The sequence below is a fragment of the Puma concolor genome, chromosome B2 (assembly GCF_028749965.1).
Source record: "Puma concolor isolate L17-30 chromosome B2, mPumCon1.1.hap2, whole genome shotgun sequence".
Taxonomy (NCBI): domain Eukaryota; kingdom Metazoa; phylum Chordata; class Mammalia; order Carnivora; family Felidae; genus Puma; species Puma concolor.
In genome coordinates, this window is record NC_141671.1 from 53,573,411 (window position 1) to 53,597,952 (window position 24,542).

At 38.1% G+C, this 24,542-nt stretch overlaps 1 protein-coding gene across 2 annotated transcripts in view; it reads left to right on the plus strand.

Moving 5' to 3' along the window:
* Positions 1 to 15,629, plus strand: part of HCRTR2 (hypocretin receptor 2) — a 113,759-nt gene extending 98,130 nt beyond the window's left edge. Inside the window, exons 5-8 of one of the 2 annotated variants that reach the window (XM_086707090.1) lie at positions 5,782 to 6,002; positions 9,029 to 9,150; positions 11,233 to 11,458; positions 13,852 to 15,629. In XM_086707090.1, the coding sequence (XP_086563216.1) occupies positions 5,782 to 6,002; positions 9,029 to 9,150; positions 11,233 to 11,458; position 13,852 (570 nt within the window). In that variant the 3' untranslated portion in view covers positions 13,853 to 15,629. Of the gene's footprint in view, positions 1 to 5,781; positions 6,003 to 9,028; positions 9,151 to 11,232; positions 11,463 to 13,851 lie in introns of those variants that run through there. The other variant, XM_025925591.2, reaches the window with a different exon arrangement.
* Positions 15,630 to 24,542: the final 8,913 nt, after the last annotated feature.

The window sequence follows — 24,542 nt, forward strand, 5'->3', positions numbered from 1 at the left end:
CATAAACATTTTGCAAATCTGTGTTTCACCTTTCTCAAGAAAACTGCTGCTTTTTTGAATGGGATTGATTGCATTTAATCTATGGATCACTTGGAGGAAAATTGACATATTGATAACTTTAAGTTCCAATTCATTGACATGGTGTATCTCCCCATTTATTTGTCTTTTTTGATAGCTCTTAACAACTTATATAATCTTATGTATACATATTTTGTCCATGTACTGTTAAAGAATAAGATTACTTGTTCTTTCCATTGAAACTCATGTTATTTTGTAATCGAATTTTCCAGTTGTTTACTACTAGTTTATAGAAGTTCTTTTAGGTTTCCCAGACCTAATTCTAATGTTTAGGGTGTGGTGTTCTGGTACACACAACACCAGTGTCAGCAATTCTGACACTATCTACTTGAAGACAGATTCCACGTGTTTTAGGGTTCAGTCCTACAAGACTGCTCTCCCACTTATCACTTTAATTTTTTTAAGTTTATTTATTTATTTTGAGAGACAGAAAGAGTGAGCAGCAGCAGAGAGAGGGAGAGAGAGAATCCCAAGCAGGCTCCGTGCTGTCAGCGTGGAGCCAAATGAGGGGCTTGAACCCACAAACCATGAGATCATGACCTGAGCCCAAACCAAGAGGCGGATGCTTAACTGACTGAGCCACCCAGGCACCCCTGCCGCACTTCCCACTTTAGATGCCAGTCACAAGCCCCAGGCTGTGACCTGTGCTTCTGACTGACAGACCAACTACAGATTGGGGATTCCAATGACCTCCTCCTCAGATTGTTTTAATTTGCTAAAGTGGCTCATTTTTGAAACACTTGTGTTTACTAGTTTATTAAAGTATATGCTAAAGGATACAAATCAACAGGCAGATGAAGAGATACACAGGGTAAGGAGCTTCCAGGCTCCCTCCTGGTACACCTCTCACCCTGCATCTCCTTACATTCACCAGCCGGGAAGCTCTCTGAAACCCATTGTTCTTTTGGGTTTTTATAGAGGTTTCATTATGTAGTCATGATTGTCTAAGTCATTGGCTTTGGCTGATTCAAACTCCAGCCCTCTTTCTTACCCAGAGGTCAGGGAGTGGGACTGAAAGTTACAACCCTTTAATGGTTTGTCCTCCTGGCAACTAGCTTTTGACTTTAGGTTCCCTTCTTTAAAACAAGATACCCATCTCACCTTTATGGCACTGAAGTACTTACAGGAATGGTAGATGAAGATCTAATATATTTTGGTCGTCTGAATGATACTATATATATATATATATATATATATAATTTATAGATTTCTGTAGTAAATCATATCACAGAAATACAACTGATTGTTTTTTGATTTTGGATCCTGCATATTGCTAATTTCATGTAACAATTCTAGTGGAGTTTTGGAGATTCCCTAGGATTTACTTCTTAAGCAATAATGTTCTCAATAAAATCAATCTATATACCTTTTATCTATTTTTCTTGTCTTCTTGTACTGGTTGGGACCTCCAGTATAATGTTGAGTAGAAGTAGTGAGAAAAGACTTATTACTGCTGTCAGCACAGAGGCTGCTTCAGATCCTCTGTCCCCTCTCTTTCTACCCCTCCCCACTTGTACTCTCTCTCTTTCAAAAAGTACTTACAAAAATTTTAATGGTTTTTTAAAATTTATTTTTGAGAACGAGAGAGACAGAATATGAGTGAGGGAGGGGCAGAGAGAGAGGGAGGCACAGAATCTGAAGCAGGCTCCAGGCTCAGAGCCATCAGCAGAGTCCCACTTGGGGGGGCTTGAACCCATGAGCCGTGAAATCATGACTGAGCTGAAGTCTGATGCTCAACTGAGCCACCCAGGAGCCCCATCAAAAATAAATATTTAAAAAAAAAAGCATTCATCTTTTTCCATTAGGTAAGATGCCCTTTATCAGGTTGATTAGGTTTCTTTGTATTACTAGTTTACAAGTTTACTGAGACTTGTATCATGAAAATGTGTTGAATTTTTCAAATGCTTTTCCTTTATTGTTTGAAATGTCATATTATGTATCTTATTCTGTTAATATGAAAAATTACATTGGTTAACCTTTGAATGTTTAATCAACACTGCATTGCTGGAATCAGTCTGATTTATTGAGTGAATTGTATTATCCTTTTTGTATATTGCTGAATCCAATTTGATAATATATTTTCAGGAATTTTTCATCTCTACTCATGAGAGATATTTTGTCAACTGTTTTGTTGTCATGTTTTTTACTTTTAGGATAACTGTGGTCTTATAAAATTCGTCAGAAAGTATAATTATTTCTTTGAATTCAGAAAGAGTCTGAATCAGATTGGTAGTGTTTATTTTTACTGTTCTATCGAATTGATCGATCAGGAACAATGATCCTATCTGGGTCTGGAAGGTTTTTTTTTTTTTGTAGCAAGGTTTGGAATTATAGCGTCAGTTTCAGTAATCTTTATTTTTTTTAAGGTATTTATCCATCTCATTTAAGATTGCAAATGTATTGGTTGTTCATAATATTCTCTATTCTTTTAATGTATGCCACACGTTTGCCTTTTCTTGTGACTTAATCCTGGTCACAAATACTTTAAGAAAGGGCAGGTTTCAAGGTCCATCATTTACATGATATTTCCAATTCATAATTGTGGTAATATCTCTTCCAGGATATATTTTCATATCAAAGATGATTTTAAAGTTTATTGAAAATAATGGAATAAATGTGTGTGTGCGTGTGTGTGTGTGTGTGTGTGTGTGTGTGTCCAGGAACTTTCCACAGTCAAATGGTTGAGCCTTTCCTAAGATGGCAGGGGAAGACCTTCCTCCATGGACAGCCTACCAGGCTGGATTTCTCAATTGCCCTTTGGTATGATTATTTATTCCATGTAACTAGGCATAAAAATTTACTGACTTCCATAATACATTGTGTTGAAGCTTATAAATGGAAACGATGGGAAAAAAGATAGACTCTGTAGTGAGACAGGACTGAATGCTAATTCTGACTTGTTAGATGGAGACATGGGTATTTTATTTAACCCTTCTCAATGTCTGCTCGATCATGTATAAGTGGGGTTTGGAATTATCTGTTTTTAGGAACGCATTAATGATTACTCAAGACTATAGATAGTTTGTGATGCTCAGTTATTATAGGCATTTTCTAATGTTGTTATGTGGACTTTCTCTAGACATATGACTTATCAGTGGAGACATTTGTAGGTGTCCTCAAGATGAGTTCAGGATTAAACATCTTCTATCCTTATTCAGATCATCAGCTAAAAGAGAGCATTATCACTGGTTTTGTTTGTTTTTAATTCTGATGGCAGAGACCACAGCCATTTTCCCTGTGGTAGTTTCTCTTTATGGGAAATATGTTTCTGACGGTTGAGGAAGTTATCAGCTGCAGGATATTGTTTCTTTCCTTCAGGGAAGCACTCAATAATAGAATTGCTAAAGTTTAAATGATCTCTAAGAGATCATTTAGAAAACAGTTCAAGATCATTTAGCAGACATTTATAGGGTTACTCATGCTAGAGTTTTTCTGGAACTTTCCAATATCCATTGCACTTTCTCCTCAATTATTTAAAAGAAAGACTGTTTAAAAAGAGACTCACAGAGGAGAAAGGATTCTCAGTGCCTACCCCCACAACCAATAATATAGATAAGAAGATTTTTAGGACCACCACTGTGTGAAAAGGTCAAGTCTACATGACAGAACACACAGAGCCAGAAGAGAAATAATTTATCAAATGTATTTCTATTTCAGGGCAATTTTTCATTAACTTCATGTGTTTCTTTTTGAGAGGGAATAGTTACTGGTCAACAGAAGCTCTGTGTGGAAATCAAAAATTTTCAACTGTGTTGAAAACAGTAAAATTCTGCTTTCAACGATTATCTAACACACTTGGATCTTGTGATGTATAAAAACAGAGTCCATACGACGTCCATTCTGATAGAGCACAGGGACACATTGGTCTGTCTTGGCTTGCAGCACAGAGATAAAAGCAACAATTGAATAATCTTAACAGAACTAAGGTGACCAAAGAGTGAGTCTTCGTGAGAATGAGAACACGGCTATGGTGTGTTAGCCCATTTTCCTCTTAAAAAATTATGCATGCTGAATTTTATTGTTTCGCTCACTAAACCCTATCAATCTTCATGAGTTTGTAATTAAGAAAATAGTATACTTGGAAGGACTCCCTGCCATTATCAAATAACTTTGAAAAGAAATGGAAAAGTACAAGTTGTATAATTATTGTTACAAATCCCAGCTATTTGAAATGTTAATATAAGACCACAAGGGATTCTCACTATTTTTGTGTGCATTTTAAAGAACCAGACTGGAGCATGAAATTGGTTTCAAGCAATTTCATAACAATACGTACTAAACAATGGAGAACAGTTTATTTTTTTCGTCCCTTCATTCAAGGTTTGCACTGGCCAAACCTGAAAAACAAAGTCTAATAAAAAACACTAGGTAGTTAAGTCCTATCTGTCCAACTGACAGCAGATGGCAGTAGTGACTCATGAAAAAAAATCCATTCAGGTTTCTTTTGCAATTACCTATTAGGTTTTCCCTGTCTTTACACTGAGGTATCTGAACAGAACTTGAAATTCCTAATAAGAGAATATGGTTGTCATCCTTTTACATCTCTTTTTTTTTTTTTTGCCAGTTTTTATTTCTCTCGCATTTTATTTAAGACTTGTTTGCTGGTTTTGTTTTTAAGAGCAGTTTCAGGTTCACAGCAAAATTGTGTGGAAGATACAGAGGTTTCTCTGCCTCCTACCTTCACTCATAAAGTGCCTCCCCGTTATCCATATCCCTCACTTAACTGAGATATATATATATATATATATATATATATATATATATATATATTTTACAACTGATAAACCTACACTGATCTACTAAACCCAAAGTCCAGAATTTACCTAAGAGTTCACCTTTGATATTGTACATTCTATGGGTTTGGACTGTGTATCCAAATACATTGTATAATGTATAATGTATATTGTATAATGACATGTATCCATCATTATGGCATCATATAGAGTATTTTTACTGCTCCAAGAATCCTCTGTTTTCTGCTTAGTAAACCCCCCATCCCACCCCACCTCCAGCCCCTGGGAACCATTGATCTTTTTGCTGTCTCTCTGATTTTACCATTTCTAAGATGTCATATAGTTGTAGCCTTTTCAGATTGGATTCTTTTAGTAATACACATTTAAGTTCCCTATGATTTTTCATGGCTTAATATCTCACTTCTTTTTAGCCCTGAATGATATTCCATTGTCTGGATATACAACTTCTCTGTTTATAAAGAGATAGCTTTTCCATTTGAGCTCTCTTTAGACCTTAATAAAAATGGGATGTTTCAGGGGCATCTGAGTGGCTCAGTCTGTTAAGTGTCCGACATGGGCTCAGATCGTGATCTCACGGTCTGTGGGTTTGGGACCCGTGTCGGACTGTAGGCTGACAGCTCAGAGCCTAGAGCCTGCTTCCCATTCTGTCTCCCTCTCTCTGCTGTTCACCACCTCTCCCCTTTCTCTCTCTCAAAAATAAATAAACATTAAAAATTTATTTTTAAAAATGGGATGTTTCAATTTTCTTTTCCACCACCAATCCTATTTGACACTCCACTGTATTACTCAAGAACATACTTAACTCAGCAAACATTCTGGGGGAAACAGGCCTTTAACCTCCCTGGACCACAGGCATCCAGAATACTCTCCTTCTTATATCTTTGGGTTACTTCTCCAAAGTGGAACATCCCTGAGTCAGATGGCAATAAAGAGTTTCTGCTCCTTTCAGATCCCTGGAACATCATCTGTAGTTCAGAGAAAATGGAAGCCCCTGCAGCCTACTTCACAGCCTCGAGGGTCGGGACAGCAGACCAAGTCCAGGATTAGTGCTGTGGCCGCTGAAATAAAGCAGATCCGAGCCAGACGGAAAACAGCCCGGATGCTAATGGTTGTGCTTTTGGTGTTTGCAATTTGCTATCTACCGATTAGCATCCTCAACGTGCTAAAGAGGTAAAGTTCACCCATTATTTCAAATCAAAGTGGCTGTCATTTCTTGGTTCTTAATTAAGTTCTTTTTTTTTTTTTTTTCTTTCCTCTTAAGCCAGAGAAAAATCTAAGCCCTTTGCCTAGATAGTTGTCAGGCCAGATAATTGAATGTGTTGTGACTATCAGGTAAGGCAGACAGCCTTTTTAGTATGCTCAGACTCTATAAGCTCTTGTCCATGGAAATTCTCTGTTGAGTGGCAGACATAAAACAGAGGTTCCCCTGACCTCTTTGAGCTAATTGCTGAGCCTTAGATGCAAAAAAAGTTCTAATGCAAAAAACAAAACAAAACAAACAAAAGAAACAAAACAAAACCAAAAAAAAAAAGCAACAACAACAAACGTTGACAGCTTGGAGTTCTTTTTTGATCGGAACAAATGGGCTTTCCAAAACTTTGTTCTCATACATAGGGAATTATGACAGGATTCTATCGAAAAGATAAAAGGAGATAAGAATGTTTTGTTAGCATCCTAATTATACTTAAAAGTGCATTTTTGAGCACCCACAAAAAAATGGAATCAGGACTCATACTGTGTTTTAAATGTTTAAATGAAAAAAAAAAAAAAGAAAGAAAATGTATTTGCTGAAGTCACTGAATTAAGCTCAAGGTGACTATTAATAAAAACACACAACTTTTCAGCGAGAGAAAGTATGTTATTTGTTAGGCCGCAGATACACTGTTAAGTGAAAACAATTGACCAACATGAACAGCCAGTACAGGGGCCATGGTACACATGAACTTCACAGCCAGCCAACTTTATTGGGAATTATCATAACTGTTGCAAACGGACTGGCCCCAAGGTAATAGTAATTTTGTTTATAAAAGGCTTCGAACTTAAACTGGGGTTGCTCCTCTCAGTTTTCCCTGACTCAGAGTCCATATCATATTCCTCACAGCTGGAGACTCTGGAGAGCGGCACCTTTGGCTGGAGTCACACACACTAAAGGTGGTAGAGCCAGCTGCAGAAATTTCTCATTCTCCTTGGCCCTTGTTTTTAAGGGCTTAATAACTTTTTCGATGGAAAGTGAACTTTTTGCTCAGTAATACTATTTAGTATAGATGCAGCCTTAAGGCGTAAGCTTTTTGGTAGCATGGAACGTATACTGACTCACGAGAAGACAAAAGCGACTTTGCCCTCCATAGCTTTTCATAATGCCTCTCTTACTTTTCTCGACCACAGAAATCCCAAACAAATTTATTCTGATCTCTGGATAGACGATCTTTTCTATTCCTAAGAGCTTTATAAACACGATATGCTACTGAATGATTTTCTCCTTTAAAAAAAAAAAAATTTGGACCTTGTTGTCTGTCTACATTCGATGAAAATGGGATTTACTGCTCTCTGGATTGCTTGTTTGGATTTCCTGAATCTTAGCATCTGTACCTGTCTTTTAGCTAGTTCCAAATATCTACTCGTCTGTCATATTTTTTCTTATTTTTCTACCTTTAACATCTCCCTTTCCAAGGAAAAATGGCTAAGAAGAAAGTCTATTAAAATATTTTCGATTTTTTGAGCATTCTGCTCTTTTCTATAAAATTTGAAAAACAAACAAACAAACAAAAAAAAAACAAACACTTCAAGTAACCCTGAAGATTGTTTTGCTCTTTACTACACACATTTTCTTCAAATGCTTATCTCTTTGTTTGTTCTCGTAAGATCATGCTTGTGTTTTCTTTCTCTCACCAATGAATTTCTAAATCCTTTTTCCTGGAAACAATTTTTGCCCAACTAGTCGAAACCTGCTTCTTTAATGTAGTTCTAGTTTGTCTAGGATTTCAAAGATATATTATGGTAGAGGGTCATAACAGACCATTAATTCCATAACAGACCATTAATTGTCCGTGTTATTTCACTCCATATTGTATTTTTGTAAAACTCGAGTACTCCACAGCACATCACTTTATTGCAGAAAGGCATTTCTGTCATGGGCACCATCATGTGTAATCAAATTACACAATCAATGATGGAGTCTCTGGCAGGGAATGAAGTATCTTCAGCCTATAAAATTAATTATTGGGTAGTTACAAGTTACCTACTGTTGGCTAGTGAATACAATTTGATAGATGAGATATTTCTGAATATGAAACAAATCTTAAAAATGATGTTTAAGGATAAAATAAATATTTTTCAGAGTTTAAAATAATGAAGATTTTTCTTTTTCTTTTTTTTCTTTTTTTTTTTTTTTTACTTATTTTGACAGAGAGAAAGAGAGAGAGAGAGAGAGAGAGAGAGAGAGAGAGAGAGAGAGAGAGAATCCCAAGCAGGCTCAGCACTGTTACTGCAGAGCCAGATAAGGGGCTCAAACTCACGAACTGTGAAATCATGACCTGAGCCGAGATCAAGAGATGTTCAACTGACTGAGCCACCTGGCACCCCCAGAGTTTAAAATAATAAATAAAACACTAAAACTCATGAATTTTAAGAAGTTACCAGAATTTTGCCTACTGAAAACTAGTTCCTCTCTGGCCATAATGAATTCCCAGAAGACAAATTTCAACAAGGCTGGGGAGATTGTAGTTGAAAAATGGTGAAACTTTGATCAGGCACAAATGTAGAAAGGAAGAAGTACTCAGAGACTACAGTTTAGGAGTGCTTTTTAAATGATGCCCCAAACGGAATATTAGCAAACATTGATCAATTGTATTTAGAAACAATATGAAAGAAGGAACATAGATATATATTTGACTTCTGTACACTTACCCACCAGAAAGAGTATTGCATTTAATATTTATGGGAGAGAAAGATCCTTCTCTGATCAGATTTGGCTTTTGATTTACTAATTGTGCCATGGAGATTTTGTTCAGGTTCTGAGGTTTTTCTAAACTCACGATGGTAGCATAAACCAATGCCCACTGCAGAGGAGAACAGGGGTTAAGCAGCTTCTATCAAGGGCTATGTTCACACTTGAATTTCATTATTTGCAAGGTACTTTTCAAAATCACATTGGATTTTCTGTCACTGTTTTTTGGTTTGGTTTGTTTTTCCTACAGAGTATTTGGGATGTTTACCCACACAGAAGACAGAGAGACTGTATATGCCTGGTTTACATTTTCACACTGGCTTGTATATGCCAATAGTGCTGCGAACCCAATTATTTACAATTTTCTCAGTGGTGAGTTTTCAACTGTTTCTTCCATGCAAACCACAATTCTAACCAAGGGCAAGGGATCAATGACCAGCAGGGTGTTGAACACTCTTGAAATGTGTAAAGAGCTTAAGTGCCATATAATGAGAATTTTTTTCCCCCAATGTAATTTGTCTTGAGTTTTTCTTCCCCTTATGAGAAGGAGCACGTCTTACCTAACTCATCAGAGGAAATCACGTAAGCAATTTTCCCCATAAAATTTAAAAGAAATGTTGAAATGGGAAAGTGAAAATTGTAAGAACTGAATAACACAGAATCTTGCTTGCCATACATTAAACTTATGATTTACCAAAATGTAAAACAAATTTATCTGAAAATAAAACAGGCTTGCTATATTGTTTCCTTTGACAACACTGAGATTGCCTAATTGAGGTTGAATTAGAACCCTTCCACTTTTAGGTAGGTTTCTGTATTTGCATTTCTCTTATCAGTAACATCTCTTGGGTTTATCTCAAGATTTCTCAATGACCACCAAAAAATGATATTACTCCTAAATAACACACAAACTAAATCACACATACACACACCTCCCCCCCCCCCCCACACACACATCTGTAACTGATTTAATCTGTCTCTGTTTATGGAACCAATATAATTATAAAAATCAATTAACTAATTGTTTTATTTACAAACATTTTTCCTGGCTGACTTCTAAAACTGTGTTTTAATTAGTTACATCTTTACACTGTCTTCTTCTCTAACCAGTTGGTTATTTCTTTCTCATTGCTATCCCTAAATATATGATCATTTTATGTGGAAGAAAAAGCAATTCATTTTATGACATACTTAATAAAAAATGTGTATTTTCCAACTTCATCTTTAGCCTTGTGGGTTGTATGGGTTATTAAAAAAAAGACAATCAATTAGATTTTTTTCAGCAACTTTTCTTGTTGTTTTTTTCTTGATCATGGCATATACCATATATAAACCTGCTTTATTTCATCTTTCAGAGAATCAGGTGGTGTATATGTAAGCTTTATTTTGTATTCGGTTGTCCCTTTTCATGCTTTCCCCTGCTACATCCAACCCCTGTCTCTAAAATAAAGATGGCATTAGGTTTTAGATAACCAGATACAACTCACTGCTCATGTGCTGTGTTTGAAGAGCTAAGGGGCCATGTGGAGCTCTGTCTTGGAAAGCAGTGAAGAAGCCACTGCCTTGAGGTTAGGAAATGACTAAGGGCCTGACCCTTGCACTAAGCAGATAAAATCCACTAAGAGGTTGTAAGGAGAAGTATTTGAAGACAAGGCCACAGAACCAAGTCAAAGTCAGAGGGTTGAGTGAGGCAGGGGAGGTGCTGATAACCACTGGGGACTTGGCTGGTGCCTCCTATTTTGCTACACCCTTGAACCTTCCTTCTTGTGTTGTCGCTCAATCACCCAGTTTGGTAATTGAGGCTCAGAGAGAACACTGATGACTCCCAATGCTGTTCATTTTTCCTTTAAAAAGATGATTATTTCATTTTCATACTTCTCCAGTTTCATGTCAGTAATTTAAAGGCAAGAAATAACTTCCCTCAGTTTTTTGTTCTGCTTTATGCCGAATTATAAAGCTTTAGAAATTTTCTACGTATTTTAAGGATTTTTTTATAGATTCTTTGTTGAACTCAGTGTGCCAGTAGAACAGTTTCTTCAGAGGACAATAAAGGGATAATTTCTGTATAGCCATGGCTGTATACAATACAGCTTTCATCATTTTTGAAGTTATTAAATAACTCTGGACATCCTAGTTATGATCACTTTTATTATAGTTAATCTAAATAACCCCCACTCACAAATACAGAAGGTTTAACCCTGAAGGAATAAATCAAACTCCAAGCATCACACATGAAAAGCAGTTACATTATTTTAGGGAAATATCTTATTGTTTCAGGAGTCTACCCAGCTTCTAATAACACAATTTCCTCTTCCTATTTCCCACTTTTCCGAAAATGTTGCACCTCATTGTTAGTTTGGCTCAAGGCAGCAGCTTATTTGTACCCTACTCATGGATTTGTTGAAACATGTTTATGCTTACTTCTTTTTCCTTTCATTCTCCCTGATTTGGCAGGAAAGTTTCGAGAGGAATTTAAAGCTGCATTTTCTTGCTGTTGCCTTGGAGTTCACCATCGCCAGGAGGACCGGCTTACCCGGGGCCGGACCAGCACAGAGAGCCGGAAGTCTTTGACCACTCAGATCAGCAACTTTGACAACATATCAAAACTCTCCGAGCAAGTTGTCCTCACCAGCATAACCACACTCCCAACAGCCAATGGAGCGGGGCCACTTCAAAACTGGTAGAATCTTCTTTCATATGACAGGGATATCTGAGTAAAACTATTCTTTTTTAAAAATGTCTGTACACACAGATTTTATTATCCTAACGATCTGAAGCTAAAATTACTTTGTGGCTCGCTCTTTCTTTCTTTCTTTCTTTCTTTCTTTCTTTCTTTCATTTTCATCTATTGCTCTTTGGAATAAAAAACGAAGTCAGTTTAAAATAATTTCTCCACTTTTGATTTAAACATGGTAGAAGTCTGACCTTCAACTGAATTTATTTCAGGCTATTTCAGTTTTAGTTTCATGTATTATGATTTATGTCAATTAAATGTTTGAATATTTTTAATTCTAATTCTTATTTTAATCTCTCACCTTCAGATCGATTGCAAAAAATTACCAAAAGTTATCCAATGATTTTCTTTGGTTTACTAAAAGAAGTAGCAATTACTAACTCTGCATTAACAACAGACATGTTAGTTGATTTCATAGTTTTAAAAAAAATCACAAAAGACTCATTATGATGTGCCATCTGAGAGAATATTTATATACAAAATAGCATATTATATTAGATAACTCTCAAAAGCTATCTTTCAAAACTATCTAAAAATATATACTATTAAACTTTATTTTCCATGAATCTTATCACCCATTTACACACTTTTCTCAGGTCTGTAACCTTACCATTGCTAACGTTTGTCATCTCAACATATGGCCAGTAAGACTGTATTAAAATAACAATTTTGGAGTAACTACAGATACATAATGATCTCCGTATCTAAGAAAAGACTTCAGCATTTGAGAATCAGATAGGATTCTTCTAACCAATGAAAATGATATAGTTGGCCTTGCAGGATTAGATTAAGAATACAATTTACAAAGGAAAGGGGTAGAGGACTACCAAGCCACAGCTGGGTCCCATATGGGAGAGTTACTACTGCCATGGAGATTCCTTGGTAAATATTTGCATTTATTTACATTTCATAAACATTTATCAAATATTTATGGAAGTGCACCCACTGTGCTAGGTGCTAGGGAATGAGGTAGGGGTGGATGTACACGTGCCTTCAAAATTGCTCTAGGTTACTGAGGGGGACATGTTGATAGAGTTTGCAGGGCAGCCAACTTCTCTGGGGGACAGATTTGAACATGGGTGGAGCAGCAGAGCAACCCACATGGACATAAACAGTAGAGTTGCGCTGTTTCCCATTCATTCAGTGACACATCTGTGTCTGCAGACTCCATGTAGACCAACAGGTGGATAGAATGCAAGTGCTGGCTCTTAGCTCGCACCCAAATGAGGAGCCGCCCAGCATATTTTGTACAAATATGAGATCTGCAATTCAAAGCACTGGATATTTTAAACTTGTCCCTCTTCAAAATCTCTCTAATTCAAATATTCACTTTAAAATTGAATTAAAAGTAAAAGATATTCATGAAAGCTGCTCTTCTCCTCATGTGATAGCAGCAGGTGTCCTTATTTTACTGAAATACAAGATGTGGAGAACAATGTTTAAGAAAGATTTTTTATAGAAGGTAACAAATAATCTTGTTCATCTCTATTTCCCAACTCATCGCTTTCTGAAAGAAGTAACACAGCCAGATTATCCACAAGTTGTTTTCCTGTTTTAGAATGTGTGACGACCGTGTGCTTTTTGCTACTCAAAGCCAAAACGACTCTCACATACAAGGTTTATTGAAATTCACTTGTTAATTATGAGAAAGATATCAACAAAAGCGAAATGTTATAACTCTCTCCTTTCTTCCCTTTGTACATTGGAGAACTTTCTTAATTATGCTGCATGAAAGGAGGGTTGTAATTTTCAGATTGTCATAGGAGCTAGCATTTTAAATAGTTTGAGGGTACTTCAAGTAATACTGATAATATGCCTTAATGCCTAAGTAGTGTCTCAGAATAAGAGCTAAGTTATTTAGATTGTAATATATCTAGTTTATCATTTAATAAAGAGAGGGATTGGGAGAGGGAGAGCAAGCCAGAGGGAGTGGGAAATGGAGAGAGAAAGAGGCTCAGAGAAGCAGCAGTTGTATGATCGCCTATTAAGGACAAACTCAGAAGTCAAGATTCCTTTGCTGTAAATCAGTGATTCTCAAAATGTGGTTTCTGGGGCGCCTGGGTGGCGCAGTCGGTTAAGCGTCCGACTTCAGCCAGGTCACGATCTCGCGGTCCGTGAGTTCGAGCCCCGCGTCGGGCTCTGGGCTGATGGCTCAGAGCCTGGAGCCTGTTTCCGATTCTGTGTCTCCCTCTCTCTCTGTCCCTCCCCCGTTCATGCTCTGTCTCTCTCTGTCCCAAAAAAATAAATAAACGTTGAAAAAAAAAAATGTGGTTTCTGAACCATCAACATCAGCATCACCTAAGAACTTACTAGGCATGCACATTTCCACCCTATCTCAGATCTGCTGAATCAGAAACTTTGGAGGTGGCAGCCAGAAATCCGCGCGTTAACAAGCCCTACAGGTGATTCTGAAACACCTTAACATTTGAGAACCACTGCTCCAGTTCCCACCTGACACCTGCTAAATAGCCCACGTGAAGTATTTTACTGCACAGCTGTCTACAACGGGCACGATCGTCATCACTACTGTCAGCCTGGCCAAAGGTCTGAAAGAAGAGGTTGAGTATCAACGATGAATGTCACTCACTGTCATCCTACTCAAAGAAATAGTGGTTTACAAAACAGTGGCCCCTGTGTTATAAGCGCAGGGTCAAAGAAGGCTGGTTTTAAAGCACTTGTGTACTTTATGGATACCTGGATGACTTGAGTTCCTAACTAAAACTTTTTAAATCTCCACCGTCACTTACGCTTGCTAAAGGCTAAGTTTTGTGGAAGCAGACAGTTTCTAAGAATGATCATTGCCTGGAAGGAAAACAAGCAAAAAACCACCAGTACCTACCAGAAACCGTGGTAATGGAGTAGCTGACTGTGCAGGTTGCTTCCAATGTGTTGATACAGGAATCCTTCTAAGAGGTCTGGATTTAGAGTGGTTACCTTACTAGGACAAATGGTAAAGAAAGAGGTGTTCCCCAAACCTGCCAATCTTATGGAACAAAGGGTCAACTACTCACCTCATTATGTGCTAAATAACACAAATGAGAGACTTCTTATGAAAAGAATGTGTTGCAACTGTTTTATGCTATACATAGACTATCGCTCTTTTTTGCTATGTTTCAAGATTTAATGTAAAATGTCATTAGTGTTACTGAAATTTTGTTATCAACAAGGATGTGATGATTTTATCTAGCACAGAATGCATTCGAACTTCATTATTTCTGAATTTCTACAAACCCATGATATTTGATATTTGAATTCGTTCATTCTTGGGAAGGGACAGCTCCCAGTTTCTGAGGAAAATGATGTATATTCTCCAAGTCTTAGAGTGTTTCTTGGATATTAAATGTTACAAACTATTGATGAGTTAATTGCAAAAGTGTTAGGCATAATGATATTGAATTTCACTCCCAGTGTACATTATTTTAGCAAAGATACAGCTAAATATGCTTATAAAATGTAGCCTGAATATACATAGGCCTGAAATATCAGAGTGACAAACACCCAAACATGCTTGTGGACACAGATTGTGAGGAGGGCTATCATTGTTTTAATACCAGTGTAATAATAATAGAATCTTTCACACTTGATATCAATCACAATCATAATCAACTGCATTTCAAAACAAATCTGGTTAGTCATTGCAATTTAGAAAGTTTTTCAATTCCAGTTAATTTTACAACAACTTTTCTACTTTCTACAAGTTGCAAGTCAAAAAAAAGGAAATTCCATTAGTTATGTACAATTAGTTTTCAAATGGCATGAAGCAAAATAATTAACTTTTTAGAGATAATATATAAACAAAAAATATTGTTAAAGCCTATTCTACTACTTTATGTACCTCAGAAAATGAAGTGCAAAGGCATGGAAAACACTGTTATCTTCCCAAATTCAAAGAGGATTGTTTTCTAGAATACTGCTGCAATTAAAGTGGGAGCAAAAAAAACTCCCTCCCATTTGCCACGTATTTCTATTCTCTTAAATTTTCTTTCTCAGCTTTGGGGTTAGAATGTCTTTGAAGTTTTTCATGAAATGTATTTCTATAACTGTTGTATCCCATGTGTGTGAAATCATGTCACTTGTTTAACAATTATCTTACACATTTAAAGTTCTTTATGTCTGATTTACTGTGTCTTCATGAAGAAATTTCTTATCAAATCCATTGAAATTACATACCAACCATGAAAGATGCTCACTATGCAGTTTTTATTAATTTTTTTTTAATGTTTATTTATTTTTGAGAGAGACAGAGACAGAGACAGAATGTGAACAAGGGAGGAGGGGCAGAGAGGAAGACACAGAATTCGAAGCAGGCTCCAGGCTCCGAGCTGTCAGCACAGAGCTCAACATGGGGCTTGAACCCATGAACTGTGAGATCATGACCATGACCGCTTAACCAACTGAGCCATCCAGGTGCCCCTCATTATGCAGTTTTTAAGTAAAAACTATATTGAGAGTTGTATAATCACATTCACACTGATCTCTCTATTGTATGAAAAATCTTGTTGTCGGTTGGATATGCTGGATATTCACTCATAACTAGTGTCAAATCTTTTCAGTTAAGGATTAAATTAAGCCCTCTGGTGCAGTGCTTAATGGTGTTTAATGTTGTTTTGGAGAGCAGGTACTAAAATAAGGATGGTTAAGATTCAGACAGAAATGTTTCATAAAAATTATTGAAAACTATTTACAAATATCATTAAATTTTGGAACTTTTATCAGAGTCAAGAGATTGAATCTTGTTTTGATTAAGAGAAAATGATGACCTTGTGATTTTCAATTTATCATGAGACTAATAAGTATGGCTTGGCCATCATTAAGAAATTTTTTTATTGGTCATCATATCTAGAACTTTTAGGGCTCTTTTAAGTTAGTGATACATTTTAAAATGTATATTTTCTGTTTTTCACTTCCTAAATGATTCTGATACATGACAGAATCAACTGCCAAGGACTTTTATTTAAAAATCCGTTTCTACTCAGCACTGTTTATTCTAACTGGCATCGAAAATGCAGCCGCGGTAAGTGGACAAGATAAATCGTTGGCTCCATCCAGGCACATGCGATTTGAGTATGAGGTGGTTTCTAAAGACCAAGTGAAACTCTCGGCGTAGAATCTCAAGACTAGTTACCTCAGGGGTAAGGGTGTTTTGCTTTGAGTAATCCGTTATTACAGCCTAGGTACTTGGCCACTCCTCTCAGAGTCAGCCCTGAAGAGAGGTTAACTCATCCCTGCTTTCGTCTAGGCCAGTGGCCGTGAAGGGGAAATGGGTAACAGAGGAAAGTTTCTTGAAGCACCCCTTTGTTCTCGCTCTGCTTTTACTATTTCTTCGTTCCCCAGCTGTGGCCCTTATCCCAGCCTCCCCAAAGCTAAGCATGAGCACACCTCCCCCTACAGCCTGCCTTGCTCTACACAGTTCCCTGTCCTTTGTACCGCCCAGCCCCAGAGGTTCTTGGTATCTCTGGAGGTGAACCTTGGCAAATGGTTAAGTTCAGAACAAATGAAGCAGAGCACCAGGAAAAAGAAAAAAGAAATTGTGCTTTTATGTCCAAAAATTATACTTTTACATCCTCCCAAAGCAAGCCCTTTCTTTTCTTTCCAGAATATCTATGTTTCTCGGTGGCCTTTAGGAGCCGTGTCAGCTTCCACTGCCTAAGCTTGCTGCCTCAACTTGGAAGGGAACCCAGCTTTGGAACACTCAGGCCAAGGGAAGGGCATGGCAGGTCACCAAGGATATATGCCTGAGGAGGCAGTGCTTGTGTCGTCTTTGGAAACAAAACATCTGTTTCATCCTTTGGCTTTTTATAAGTCCAGCTGATATGCAATAGCAGAAAGATAATACTCAACTAAAAAGAAACTATTGTTTATTATGTCATCAATTTCTTTTTAAAAAAAAAATGCTTATTTATTTTGAGGGAGGGAGAGAGTGAGCGCAAGCAGGGGAGGGGCAGAGAGAGAAAGGGAGACAGAGAATCCCAAGCCATCAGCACAAAGCCCAATGTGGGGACTGAACTCATAAACTGTGAGATCATACCTGAGCTGAAATCGTAAGTTGGACACTGAACTGACTGAGCCACCCAGGCACCCCTGTAATCAATTTCTAATTAATTTCACAGCATTGGAGTTAACATGATAATTTCCAAAGGGAGAAGGGTATAAACAAAATGTTTGTGGGACAGGGAAATCTTAACAGTGTGTGGGATCATAAAGCTTAATTTGTTGCAGTTGTGATAATAAGATCATGTCTGGAAAGAAGTGATGCTCTCTCACAGGGACACAGATTAAAAAGTTCTATTTATATGGTTGAGGAAGATGAAGTGGAGAACTGGCTTATAAAGCCATTTCTAGATCATGCAGAATATCCCCTAAAGAATGGGAAAAGATGTCATTTTAGAGTATTACCAACACATCAACACATATATACATATGTACGTATGTGTGTATAACAGTGATTATATATATACACATATGTATATGTGTATGTGTGTGTATAGATAGATAGATATTTAGTGTGAGAATATCCCCCAAAGCGTGCTAATTTCATACCCCAGCCTTTTAAAGATTTCCCATCATCTTCCTTCATCTGGTTTACTCCTCTCTTAGATTATATCTTTTAGACTGGTGGCTAGTTTTCCTCTCTTATACAAATAACTAGCTTTCGTATTTCTGCTATTATGGACAGCATTTTCCCTAAAAAGCATTTTTCTTTCTTTCTTTCTTTCTTTCTTTCTTTCTTTCTTTCTTTCTTTCTTTCTTTCCTCCTTCTTTCCTTCCTTCCTTCATTCCTTTCTTCATCTATTTATTTAACTAGTATTTATACAGTTATAACAATTAGGGACAAGTAAAAAAAAAGTCTATAAACTGCCTATCTCCTCCAAAGTTCCATATAAATAATCAGTTAGAATTTAGATTCTTGATGCCCCAAGACCTTCTTTGTCATTTACTGCTATATCCCTGGTGCCTAGAATGATGCCTGGCAATAGAAGTCACTTGTTAAATACCTCTTGAATTAATGAATTAATAATCACATGGCAATTCTTTCCCTAACTCATCTTTTTGTTTCAGTTTTGCGCAATTCTTTCCATGTGCTTTCTGAAACCCCTTTTCCGCTGAGAACAAAATGCCCTATATTCCCAGAGTCTACACTGCTCAGAACCTTTGGTGGTTTTTTTAAGCCAAAATTAAACCATATTTTGAGAACACTGATTTCCAGTCTCTATCAAATTGGGACATAGCACCAGCATTCTCCTAGTCACCTATCCTAGGTCCAGAAGACAACTTTTCCATTTTTGAGTAAAACCGGACCCTTCCGAGGGCTTTATCATCACTGACCTCTCTCTTTCACCGGCATTGTCAGCCTCTCCATGTCTCCTCTTCCCATTTCAAACGTATTAGCTGCTGGCTTGAAGTCACACTTTCCAGCCCCAGGTCCCTGTAGATGATGCACCCAGCGTCCAGCTCTACACTGCCTTGGGCTCCTTAATGTGAAATACGGATTTCTGCTGTTCTGCACCAAACACTCCTAGTTTTGCTTAGTGCAGCTCATAGGTTGTACCTTGGGCCTTAGGATTCCATATGACAACATACCCTCCTCTGAAATGCAAAACTCTGACAGCTTATGCTGAGCCAACGATTTATTGTGCTTTCGGCTCATACTCGTGTCCCTACTATAACTTCCCTCAAACCCAAAGGGACTACTGGATTCTTCACCCTTTTATTTTATCCCAGTGTATTAGTCACATCTTGGAGTTACCTTCTTCGCCATCCAGAGAAAAACAAGATCATCAGACACTATTGCACTCATTACTTGACATTATTGACTTAGAAAAGAATTCTTACCTTTTGCTTTAATGAAAATCACGACATTTCTCATACAACAGTGTGTCTGCTCACCTATAGTATTGAAAATAGATAATTCGAGCAAGGCATAAAAGCCTTACCGAGTTAAATTGTCAGGACATCACAACCAGACGCTCTTCTTTGATTTGGGATTACACACCAGAGACTCACATCTCTGGATGGGAAGTCACCCTTGGTATTAACGACATTATTTACTTCACCCAATCTCTGCTACCGGGAGCCCTTATTATTTCTTCTCCTGTGTCAGAAGTTGTTCTGAAAATAATTTCATTATTTACAAATTATCCTTAAGACATTATACATTTGCTTAATTTGATCTTGTAGATCCTCTACAATTCTTATTGTCCAGTCGTCTCTCTTAATTTTTTTTAATGTTTATTTATTTTTGAGAGAGACAGAGACAGAATGCGAGTGGGTTAGGGGCAGAGAGAGAGGGAGACACAGAAGCAGAAGCAGGCTCCAGGCTCTGAGCTGTCAGCACAGAGCCTGAGGCGGGGCTCGAACTCATGAGCTGTGACATCATGACCTGAGCCGAAGTCGGACACTCAACCGACTGAGCCACACCCCGCCCCAAGTCTTCTCTCTTAACTGCCCTCCTGTTTGGGGGCAGGAATAGGACTTCTCACTTTTTTTTTTTTTTTCTTGGCTAGCTATTAATGATTTTCTTATTTAAAACAAGTGTTTTAGGGGCGCTTGGGTGGCTCAGTCGGTTAAGCGTCCGACTTCAGCTCAGGTCACGATCTCACAGTCCGTGAGTTCGAGCCCTGAGTAGGGCTCTGGGCTGAGGTCCCGGAGCCTGGAGCCTGCTTCTGATTCTGTGTCTCCCTCTCTCTCTACCCCTCCCCCGTTCATGCTCTGTCTCTCTCTGTCTCAAAAATAAATAAACGTTAAAAACAATTATTTTAGTGTTTATTCTTGAGAGAGAGAGAGAACACAGCGGGGTAGGGGAAGAGAGAGAGGGAGACACAAAATCTGAAACAGGCTTCAGACTCAGAACTGTCAGCCCAGAGCCCAATGTGGGCTCGATCCCACGAACTGTGAGATCGTGACCTGAGCTGAAGTTGGCAGCTTAACCCACTGAGCCTCACTGGCACCCCAATAATTTTCTTATTGATTAATCTTTTAAAAATGATAAGTTATCCATTTTGAATATATATGCAGGTGAGAGGCCCTTTTACTTTATAGTTCCTATGGGTTATACCTTCTGTAAAGAGCTGTTACAATAGAACTCCCCTTCCCACAGGCTGACACCATGAAAAGGCAGCTGAGCTCCCCGATTGGATTATAAAACTAACCACATTGCTTTCCTACTCTGAGAGGAAAACTCCCTCTCTGTCAAACATTTTGGCTCTTAAGAATTGGCTTAACTGGGGAGCCTGTGTGGCTCAGTTTAGCATCTGACTCTTGATTTCAGCTCAGGTGATGTCACAGTTTGTGAGGGCATGGGACACTGCTCTGACTGCTAAACCTCCTTGGGATTTTCTTTCTCTCTCTCTTTCTCTCTTTTCCCCTCCACTGCTCTTGCTCTCTCTCAAAATAAATAGACTTAAAAAAGAAAAAAAAAAAGAATTGACAACTACTTTAAATATTTCTTATTAGAAAACAGTACTTTCTCTTTATAAAGGACGTATCCTCCCTTGCATCTGTGTTTTATCACATTTATTTAAAAATGCCAAATATGTTTATGGGGCGCCTGGGTGGCGCAGTCGGTTAAGCGTCTGACTTCAGCCAGGTCACGATCTCGCGGTCCGTGAGTTCGAGCCCCGCGTCGGGCTCTGGGCTGATAGCTCAGAGCCTGGAGCCTGTTTCCGATTCTGTGTCTCCCTCTCTCTCTGCCCCTCCCCCGTTCATGCTATGTCTCTCTCTGTCCCAAAAATAAATAAACGTTGAAAAAAAAATTAAAAAAAAAAATGCCAAATATGTTTAAACCCTCTTCCAACTGGTAGGTTTTAACTCCTCATGAACATCTTAGCCATGATTTTCTTAATACTGAAAACGTGAACTTTAAAAAAAATTTTTTTTAACATTTATTCATTTTTAAATAAGAGACAGAGGGGCGCCTGGGTGGCGCAGTCGGTTAAGCGTCCGACTTCAGCCAGGTCACGATCTCGCGGTCCGTGAGTTCGAGCCCCGCGTCGGGCTCTGGGCTGATGGCTCAGAGCCTGGAGCCTGTTTCCGATTCTGTGTCTCCCTCTCTCTCTGCCCCTCCCCCGTTCATGCTCTGTTTCTCTCTGTCCCACAAATAAATAAACGTTGAAAAAAAAAATTAAAAAAAAAAAAAAATAAATAAGAGACAGAGCATGAGTGGGGGAGGGGCAGGGAGAGAGGGAGACGCAGAATCCAAAGCAGGCTCCAGGCTCCGAACTGTCAGCACAGAGCCCAACCTGGGGCTCCAACTCACTGAGCTGGAGATCGTGACCTGAGCAGAAGTCGGATGCTCAACCGACTGAGCCACCCAAGTGCCCCAAAAGGTAAACATTTTTAAAGAAGTATAAACTGTCCTTTCAGAAATTATTAATTCAGTAATGTACTCAAAATTCTTTCCAAATCCTGCGGTATCAGTTATTCTCTCAATAAATTACAAATTTGGATCTTTTGATTTGGGCATTTTCTTCCCTGTTAGCACATAAATTATTGGAGGGCAGGAACTAGGCTGTATTCATAAGATTTTTGTGTCAGCCCCTGGGTCTAGCACAGTGTGCCTCATAAGATATAAGCACTCAATGAACCTTTGTTGACTAAATGAATAAATGAGGATAACCCCCGCCCCATCTGGTACTGCATTTTATTTCACTCAATTGTGAAAAGTGTTAGGAGCAAGATGAGACATTGTTCATGAAGAAAATATATTGAGTGTTTAGGACTTACCTGAACACTATATTAAGAAGGGTTATGCAGATGAAAAAAACTCAAACCCTGCCCACATTAAGCTAACCTTTTTGTAAGGAGGAATGTAAACAAAGTAAAAAAAAAAAAAAATCAGTTGTTAGGTGAGAAACAGAGGGGATGAAATTTGTTGGCTCTGCCTAAAGAAAGGTAGCTTTGGAAGAAAAAGGCTTTGCTGGAATTTGAAGGCAGAGATGAGGAGGAGCTTCTGGGCAGAGGACAGATCCGCAATGTCATAGGGCAAGTGGGCAAGTGCAAAGGCATGACCCCTTCAGGATGTGTACCCAGTTTAAAGGGAAAATGGGGGTCAGTGGTTAAAAAATGACATTAAACGTTGGGAAGGGGTAGATGGTAAAAAAAAATTTATAATATTTAAGGAAATTTAAAACTCGTGTTATGTAATGGAGAATAACTTAGGCATTCTACCCAGCGGAGTGATGTGATTACATTTGGGTTCTGGAGAGTAGATTAATGGCTCTGTAGCTGGTGAATTTGAGAGCTGGACATTGTAAGTTTAGATCTCAGATAAGTTTTTATGGAACTATTCATCCTCAAGAATAACGGCTGGATCCAAGCCAAGGCAGTGGCAATGAAGCTGGAAAATAAACATTAGATTTAACATCTAGATGAAGATTTGGTGAATCAGTGAAGTCACATTAACGTCTAATTCTATTTACAATGGAGCTAAGCCACCATCCACTTTAACAGAGGGAGTGCTGTTCTGTAGCTGAGGTGCTTGTCTTTCTCTTGTTAACATGTTTTTTTTCTGACTGTGTGTGTTTATGGGAGAGGCAAAGTTGGATAGACGTTCACTCGGTGAGCTGTCCTCTTTCTCTTTTACTTCAAACCGATGACGCCTTCCTCTCCTTCTGGCATATGTTGCCTCAGGCACCCAAACACTGCTGCCAGTTTGCTAGTCTAAGAGCCAAGAATCTGTCACCACCTTGAACACCACAGCTTGCTCTGCTAGCTGCTCCCCTGCTTACGGTGGCCTTGGGGTACAAGCATGGGTATCAGAGATTCTCTTCTCTCTCCCTCTACCTTTGAGTGCCTGTTCGTGATTGTGTGTTTGAGAGCATGGGTGTGTCTACTGTGAATAGAAGAGAGCAGGCCACATTTTCTCCTCTTGTGTTATGAACGTCAAAACCTGTCCCAGGGCCAAGTCTTAGAGGCTCTTTCGTGGCACAACTTTTGGGCTGCTATTTCTCAAGGTTGCCATCTGCTGTCAAATGAATTTGAAAATCCCATTTCAGTGCCCCCAGCCTGTAGTCCTCAGAAGTTCTTGAGTTCTTTGCATGGGCAGGAGCTGAAGTTAGCAGACATGGTAGTCAATGGTGAAAGGTTGAAAGCTTTTCCTGTAAGATCAGGAACAAGACAAAGGTGTCCACTCCCACTGCTCCTATTCAATATAGTACTGGAAGTCCTAGTTAGACCAATCAGGCAAAACAAAGAAATAAAAGGCATCCAAATTGAAAAGGGTGAAGTAAAATTGTTGTTATCAGCTGATGGCATAATCTTACAGATAGAAAATCTTAAAGCTCCACAAAAACAAATGTTGAGACTCATCGATGAATTCAGTAAAACTGCAGGAAATAAAATCAATGTACAGAAATCAGTTGCATTTCTATGTGCTAACAATGCAAATTCGAAAAAGAAAGAAATGAAACTATTCCATTCACAATAGCATCAAAAAATTAAAATATTAAGATTAAATTTAACCAAAAAATGAAAGATCTGCATTATGAAAACTATGAGACCCTAATGAAAGGCATTGAAGAAGACACAAATAAATGGGAAGACATATCATGTTCATGGATCAGGATTATTGTTCAAATGTCCATACCTACCCAAAGCCATGTATACGTTCAACACAATCCCTATCAATGTTCCATTGGCATTTTTCACATAAAAAAGAGAAAAAAAGAAAGTCCTAAAGTTTGTATGGAGCTATATCAAACCTCAAATAGCCAAGGAAACCCTGAGAAAGAAGAAAAACGCTGGAGGCATCACATTTCCTAATTTCAAACTGTATTAATGTATTGTAATAATCAGTATAGTATGACACAAAAACAGACGCATAGATCATTGGAACAAAATAGGGAGCCCGGAAATAAACCCACACATATATGATCAACTAATAAGGATAAGGGAGCCAAGAATACTCAATGGAAAATAGTCTCTTCAACAAATAGTGTTAGGAAAACTGGATAGCCACATGCAGAAAAATGAAATTAGATTTCTTTCTTACACCATCCCAAAATTAACTTGAAATGAATTAAAGGCTAAGTAT